The sequence below is a fragment of the Cupressus sempervirens genome, chromosome 3 (assembly GCF_028749045.1).
Source record: "Cupressus sempervirens isolate cs-2001-9-10 chromosome 3, ASM2874904v1, whole genome shotgun sequence".
Classification (NCBI taxonomy): domain Eukaryota; kingdom Viridiplantae; phylum Streptophyta; class Pinopsida; order Cupressales; family Cupressaceae; genus Cupressus; species Cupressus sempervirens.
Genome location: NC_143120.1, coordinates 657339700 through 657348653, shown reverse-complemented (window position 1 = coordinate 657348653; position 8954 = coordinate 657339700). Strand labels below are relative to the sequence as shown.

Sequence of the window (8954 nt, the reverse complement as noted above, 5' to 3'; positions counted from 1 at the left end):
TCCGAGGCCAAAGCTTGTGCAATCCAAAACAGCTTCTATAATCTTGATAAAATGTTATCAAAACCCTAATGATGGCTAAATAATTCCTTTCAGTTGAATGTTCTCAGCATTTACTTTATGCAATGAAATTCTTGTTCTTATGAAATGGTAGAAATAAACTGTTATCTATTTTGAACTTGAATTGAAGGAAAACAAAATAGTGAATCATGATCCTTTCTGATGTTGATTAAACGACAAGATCATTTGTGCTCCAGCATGGAGTAAACACACTTGAATAATTGAAACTATCAATGCTTGTTTACAAATGCAAACTTCTCACGAGATGGGCATAAAAGCCTAGGTCATACAAATGGAACAAATGAATGATCAGCTACTCATGAGAATTTGTCTCAGATGTTGTTTTTACCCTTTGACACACTACTATACATGTATAATACACATGCGACGTTGACTTTACATATTGAACTGTTGTGTATTGTTTTGGAGATGAGGTGTATATTCTATCATGAGATGATTACTCTAATGAAATGTTATTGTGATTAAGATGGGCAAGAAGGCTGAGGTTACATAAATGGAAAACATGGATCTATAAACTCTTTTTTAGGTGATCTGAAAGTTTGCAAGGATGATCTACCCATTAATAAGTGTCATATGTATCTATAAGTGATTTAAATTATGATCAAGTTATGATATAGAACTTGCTAGTTGAAGAATTCCAATTTTGAATACTTATCTTGCTCTGAGTTATTGAACCCTAAAAATTCTCTTAAATGAAGATTTCAATATGGAATCAAACTAATGATATGGTGAGTGTCTACATGAGTATCACAGGAATATGAAATAGAATCAACTCAATTGATGCTAAGATGACCACAAGTATGGTAAGGTGAACTTAGGTGAGTACGTGTTTAATTTTATGATATCATGCAATTATCTTTCTGGAAACATTGAAGTAAAAATGGATCTTGAGTTTCGATTATGATTTTGATTTTGAAAAGAAATGATATCACGATGCTATATATATATATGTGTGTGTGTGTGTGTGTGTGTGTGTGTGTATTTGGAATATTCTATTAGTGTTTAATTTGCAGAGATCATTGAGGACGATGAAACAAAAAGGGGAATCGTATGTTACATTCCAATTTTAAATACTCCTTTATAATGTTCGTTTCAATTTCAAGTTCATCAAGGATGATGAACCACAAGGAGAATGGTATGTTACATCCCAATTTTTGACCTAATTTAAAATATAGCCGTTGAGGTCCACATGAAGTCAGTTGGCAGTTTAATTTGTTACAATCTTGCAAAATGATAAGATGGTTAGTCGTTATAATTTCAAATGAAGATAACAAGCTAGTTGATCATTTATCATGAATTCACGGAATTGAGAAGATGGAAAACGTTATGATTAATTATAATTAAATAATTTATAATGATAATATAATTTAACTGTGGGGAATTTCCTTGCAAGAAACACATCAAAGGGGTGGAAGCATTGTCCGAAAAGAGTTAGGCATAGGAGCATCACCATCACTAGGCAGATGGGTTGAGGACCTAGTGACTTGAAACAAGATACATCTATGGGACCCGCATGCACTATCTCAATAAATAAATTGAGAAACATAAATAGTTGGGTTAAAATATGAAACATACCTTAAAGGATTTAATTTGACCTTCACCTTATTGTTATAATAGATATATCTATATATGTACATATAGATATAAAAATGAGATGACGCCATTTTATTATAATAATAAAATGATGTCACCCTATTAACATATTTACATGTACATGTATAAATATAAGATTATAATAATATTTGAAATATAATAACATTTGAATTATAATAATATTCGAATTATAATCTTCCAACTCTATTTCTTTCCTTTTTAATATTCTTTGTTTTTAACCGATTAACACTTGGCATGATAAATCGATTTAATACTTGGTATTTGAATCAAAACATTTGGAATTTGAATTAGCTATAATCTTTTTAAACCGATAGAAGCCGAGAAGCCATAGCTAGTTCTTTAAGAGAAGTTGTACCAAGACCTCAAATATCATCGTCATTTTTCCTGCTGCGTATCTTATTTTACATTCCAAGTCGAGTTCATACTTTCCAAGTCGTCATAAGAATCGAATTGTTTCAGGCTGACTCCCCATGCTTCTACTGCGTTTACTGCATATTCAGTCTGCTACACCCATCATCACCATTATTCCTCACTTCCGTCGGACCCTGCAAATATCCAAATCACATTAGAATTACGAGCGGGTGGTGCACTAAGCCAAGCAAAAATATTGGTTAGAGGATGGCACGAGGCCAAGTTCCAATCAAAATCCCAATCGCATACATAACAGGTTACTATTATTTTTCTGTCATGTATTTTACTCCCATCTTTTCTGATTTATGATTCTGATTGTAGTTGGCTAGGTTAAGAAAGACTAACGATAGACCTGAGATTATAATATGAATACTTGCTGATGGCTCTCATGATTTCCATATAGTTTTGCTGATCTTTAATTACTGAATACTACAACCAGCACTAAGAAGTCGAAATGATAGCTGTAGAGTATTGTAATGATTATATAAACCATCACCATTATTTTGAATATCAATGGCATTAACCATTTAGTCTTGATCCATGACATAAAGAACAAAATGCTCTTAAATTCTCCAACACCTAGGATTCACTGGCAATGAAGCCATGAAATGGTGAGGAGGTATAAATAAAACAGAATGATCATAATCTTTAAGGCACCTAGGATTCACCAGCAAAGAAACCATAAAATGGTGAAGAGGTGGAATGAATCTGCAAAAACGCAGAAGAGAAATTAGATATGATTAAATTAATTAATGAAACAATAAATTCTGCAATCTTCAAGAATATCCTTTTCAAATCACAAATTGTGATAAGCTAGAACATATATGTTATTCATGAATTTGTTGGGAATCAATAGATAGAGCCAATAGCTCTGAGATCCAAATACCTAAGATTCACCGACTGTATAGCCATGGAAAAGGGTGAAGAGGTGAGATGAAGTCTGCAATGACTTATAAAATAAAAGTCAAATATGATATATTAAATCTAGAATAATATCATTTAATAGCTCATGTATGATCCTGTTATTGTAACTCCTACTGTCAAGTCTAGTAGTGTGGTTAGATACTAGGATGCTCAGGAGATGATAGATGTTTCAAGTCCGATTCCGGGTAGGAAGGGCCTTTCTCGTTGGAGATTGTGTGGGGAATAAGTTAAGATTTGAGGTTGGGTGGTTAAGCCCCTGACAACGTTTCACCTCTCCCCAAGTTGTCGGACGTACAACAGACAAAGATAAGCTATACATTCAATTGTTTGTCGGAAACAAATATTATCACTTTTATGATGTATATGCAAGAAGGTACGATTAATTGAGTTATATCATTGTTACAATTCTTTTACACTTAGATGCGAGAGATAGATTTATGGATTGTTTTTCATTTATATGAATATTGAATATGAGCATAGCTTCTAATCTTGAGTTGTTGCCACAGTTAAGCAATCAGAAGGAAAGGAACAGTATAGTGATATCTGGAGCCCTAAATGATACAGTGGTATCTAAAACCCTAATTAATTCAGTGGTATCTAAAATCCTAATTAATTCAGTGGTATCTAAAGCCCTAAGTGATACAGTGGTATATGATACCTTAAATAATCCAATGGTAATTGAAGCCCTAAGTGATATAGTGGTATCTAAAGCCCTATATGATCCAATAGTAATCGTGCCCTAATTGATATAGTGGTTTGTGATACCCTAATTTTATATAGTGGTATTTAATAGTAATCGTCATTCGATTTTGATATAGCGGTATTGAATGGTAGTCATTATATGCTTTTGTTATAGTGGTATTTGTGGACTAATTTGGGTGATTGTAGAAGCCTTCTTACAATGATTTATCAGTTCAAATTCCATGGTATGTGGATTTTTAATTTCTATAGCAAATTCATTGATGGTATTTTAATTTCTTAGTTAAGAAATTTTGTTTAATTGATTTTAACCGTCAATCTCTTTCATATGAACGAAACTGATTTAATTGTCTTCCTATGAAATTGAAGTAATAACTGTATTTCTTTGAGTATGTTAGTTGTCAATTAAGACCCGAGAAAACTGGTTGTTACAAACACCATGAAAATCAATTGTTATGGTTATTCATACTAGATCTTGCCGGAAATAGTAAGGTGTAATCACACACTTTATGAAAAGACAATTTGCAGAGCTTAAATGTACCAAAAGCTAGTTTTTTTTGGTGGCGTTTACCAACTATACTTGGGCATACCCAAACAAGATCCAACAGGGAACGCATATACAAACCCATTCCTTATCTGTATGCCTTCAAAAAAAAGGTATACAAGAAACTTAAGGTAGAAAGCATTCTTGCAATGTCAATGACAGACGATTTTTTTGTTTGAATAAAATTGTACCAAAGCTAAGAGGGACGAGTCAGCATAAAGACACAAGGGACAACGGAAAAGGAATTCAAGTTATTTATGGCAATCTTGAAACTAATTTAGGAGAGCCTAGAAGACAAATATTCTATATTGGAATAACATAACAAGGGAAAATTATAAAAAATTGGGAGTGGGATAGAGGACAAATCCGAAATATGTTTCTAAGAGGAGTCCCTTAACCTTGAAGAATTGTAATTGAGTACCACTCCCACAAGTTGCTAGGAGATGTATAATGCATGTTCACTAGGCCAGGGACTGGTTATCGCTCACAGCATTACAGTTGATTGAACATCAAACACATGCCAATGACATAAGCTTTGACAACCTGGCTTAACAAAGAAAGGATAGGCAGCAACAAGAGAACATGTTGGAATATTTGAAGATGATAGGACAAAAGCTAGGAGTGACAAATATAGATGAAGAGGTGTGACCATCAATTGCAATTCTTAGACCTTGCTCATAAACAATACCAAGATATAAACTGTAGATTTCTGTATCTGTCTTGTTTTAGTCTGCCTATGATACGACTACCAATAGATATAAATTGAAATAGGATTTCTTGATAGACTTAGAAGTGATCTGTACATGTCTTGTGCTACTTAATATAAGAACATGGTTAGCAGCTTCTCTCAATAAATGACGAAACACTAATCATCTATCAAATAAACCTCAAAGGAGAAAACCTGGCCTCCTTTTTGAACTCCCTATTGGAATTGTAGCTAAAATCATTTCATGCCAACATAAACAACCTAGAATTGCCACCAAGCATACAAACACATATTCATTTAAAAATTGAATCTTTAATTTGAAATAGGTATCCTCTCCAAGTGTACCGAATTCATCATCAGACAAATTTTAGCATTTGACATGGATTTGAATTGGTATTTTTTATTGTCAAAGACTATAAATTCACAGCAGATGAAAAGGAAAAATCAAGTTCACAAAAAAGGATTAAAAAGAGAGTAGTTTTTTTCAATTTGGCGTGAAAACCATTAGCAATCTGCACACAATAACTGTTGTGATATTTTTGACCCTACAGCACACGGATCAGGTTGAATGGAGCTTTGGTCTAATGACTTTAAGCATCCCTCAAATGTGTCTATAATTACAGTCAAAATATTCAAATTCTTAATAGATGACCTAGTCTATCCATACATTAATTAGGTACTGAATTATCAAAAGTCATCACCTTCTGATTTCCTCTAGCACCATTAGTTATTTGCTTTGGCTTCCCATGAGATACAGACATAACACAAATCTCATCATCTCTTACAAAAGCTATCATGGTGCCATCAGGGGAGAGCTGGGGATTGATGATCGGAGACCATGACGTGCTTGGCAGTCGCAACCGAAGTTCAGAACTTGGAGCATCTAGGAAATAAATCTGTATTACAGAACATAAATTGTCAACACAATCAACCTATAAATGTTCCTGCAAAACTCATATGTAATAAACACTTGTGCAGAAAGACATTGTGACAGTCAAAATTTTCGAGAATTTCATTGTGTAATATTTAAGAACAGACAGATAACAATTGAAGATGGATCTGAGAGCTGTTGACCATTTTTTGAGACCAAAATAGCTAAATTGAAAAAGTCAAAATGGTAACTTACACTTGGTCATTTATGAAATGTGTGCATTTACCTTAAATTGGAAAATAAGAATTTTTCTTAAACTTACTTGTGAAGAAAAAAAGTCTACTGTCTCTGATGAGGCTATATTTCATGTGCAGATCAATAATTTGAAATGTTCACATTGTTACTTCAAAATATTAAAGTTGAAAATAGAAGGAAAAGTTTGCAGAACAATTTCATGTGCATGAAAAATGGCAGTCCACCATTTCGCATTATTTCAAGATTTGTTTGCATATGACATCGTCAAATACAATGCTAGATTAAATGGGAAAAAGATATTAAAATATCCTTAATAATATTTTACGAATACATGGCCATTCATACTTTCAAGAAAAATGATGTAGATTGGTGAAGCTGTGGATGCAAAGCCAAGGTCTATCATTATTAGAGATACAGTATACAAATTCCAACAAGCCTCACATGGTAGGGCCACATACACATACATTCACAATCAAACTTAACTAAGATGATTAGGAATATTTTTTTTTGAACTGAAGAGTTGTACAACCAATCTTCCAAATAAATAAACACATGATGTCCTAAAATCACTTTAACCTCAAATATTTGAATTCGTAGTGAATTATAATTTTTCCCACCTCCTAAACAATCCCTCACTAATAATTTAGCACAAAGAAGAGGATCTTTTGTAGAAGGGGTGCATATGAAAAGTTTGTGTTAAGCAAAGTTAGAGATATTATTTTAAAGTTAGAGATATTATTTTAACACTAGGTTGCATGGGTACATGTACCCACACCCCTGGGACATGTACCCCCATATCCAAGTACCGGGTACACGTACCCTAAGTACCAGGTACACATACCTTACGTATGGGGTACTCAATGGAGAGCATCATAGCTAAAGATCTTGATTAATATTTCTGATGTTGTTTCAATTTTTTGTTTGTGTATCAGCTTGTTGTTTATCAAGCTTAATTCAATACTTAATCTGTTTGAAACTTTGATACATTATTGATTAACAGTAAATTTTATCATTGTTAAAGTCAGAAGTTTATCATTTGCAATATGTCATTGTTATATAATTTATGCTCTTCATGTTCATGTTTAAAGTCTGCCCTCTCTGTTATGCATCTATCTCATTTATCATTTATTATTATTACAAACATATTGCAAATCTGAAACTGAAAAGAAAACATTTTGCAAACTTTATCATTATTCTTGTTTAGGAAAAACATTGTCATGACTCATAGTTTCGGATTTTCTACGCCCGTCCCCGTGCAACCTTTATTTAAAAGCTATATACTCGTAAAAACAATACTTTAATAGAAGTGATGCATATGAAAAGTTTGTGTTAAGCAAAGTTTGAGATATTACTTCAAAGCTATATACTTGTAGAAACAATACTTTAAATTACATTAACTTGTGAAAGTAGAGTGAGAAGGTACTACATTAAGAGTTCATATTGAACAATAATCCCAATAACTATATATCATAAGACATATGTACACTAACAACCAAAATAACATTAAAATTATAAAATTATGTAACCAAAGACTTTACCTATGAAGAATGAAACTAGTGAAGAAAATCCTTGCTCATTAAGTTGATTGCTTCGACCCTATGTTGTGTTGGTGTGAGTTTTGTTCAACTACAACATGCAAAATCAAACACTTAATGTTCCATGGAGAAACACCAAATACTCAATCCTCTCTTGATATAAGGTCATCTCTCATGCTAAGCTTGCAAAGTAAGATCATGAAATGACTTCAAGGTTTTTTCTTAATTGTGGACTTACGCAATTTTATGATATGATATGTTGGTTATCACAAAGGGACTTACGTTATTCATTCAATGGAGATCAACTCTTTCTCTTATAGATTTGGCTTCACAATGTGCAATGAAAATATAATTTTGATCTTCAAACCTTTCCACTTCAACCCAATCTTAAAAATGGCTAACATCTACTCCTAACTATGAATGCACAATATCATGGATGACTTGATAGATGTAATTTTGTTGATGACTCCACCTACCTAGTGCAAGCTTCTAAGGAACAATCTAATGGTTTTCAAATTAAATATCCTCTCTCCAATCCCATCAAATGGATGCAAACTAAAGATTGGACATCAATTAAAGTTAAGTGCATTCAATCTTCAGCTTGCCACAAAAGGCACTCCTACCATCAATGTTACATCCCAATCTTTGGCTCAATTTAAAAAAAATGTTCATATAGCCATTAAGATTTCATGTGAAGTCAGTTGACAAATTAAATTAGTTTTGATCATGTAAAATGGGAAGTTGATTCATTGTTATAATTTCATATGAACATGACTCGTTAGTTAATCGTTAATCGTTGTTATTATTATTTGAAATCTTGGAAAGATGAAGTAATATGGTGGTTAGCCGTTGTGATAATTTATGAATAATAATTTGTTATAGTAATTACTAATTATGATTATATTGAGAAATATGATATTCTCGTAGAAAATTTCTTTTCTACAAGAGCACGTTGAAGGGGGGGAAGCATTGCCAGAAGGGAATCAGGCACAAGGGGATAGGTATGAGTCGTGAACCACTATGGCTAAAGGAAAATGGCTAGACAAGCAAGAGTGTACATTGGACGACCATGAGCTAACCAGTTAAATTTGTCCCTTAATAATAAAAGAAATCACTAGGCATAAATTGAACTATGAACAAGTTTCACCTTTATATTTGGTTGAAGCCTCGGTGTTAAAGCATGTCCTAACATATCAACACCATGATACCTAAATATCTATACATACACAAACATCTATATATGTATATGCGTAGACCAATTAAGATATATAAGAACATATACGCATACTAGATATTTGATGTATACATTAAAAATAT

At 32.7% G+C, this 8954-nt stretch overlaps 1 protein-coding gene across 1 annotated transcript in view; it reads right to left on the bottom strand.

Annotated features, from left to right (window-relative positions):
• LOC149568418 (uncharacterized) overlaps positions 1–8954 on the bottom strand; it is an 81850-nt gene that overhangs the window by 58848 nt on the left and 14048 nt on the right. Inside the window, exon 2 of the mRNA XM_089821337.1 lies at positions 5678–5872. Within this exon, the coding sequence (XP_089677463.1) occupies positions 5678–5872 (195 nt within the window). The remainder of the gene's footprint in view (positions 1–5677; positions 5873–8954) is intronic.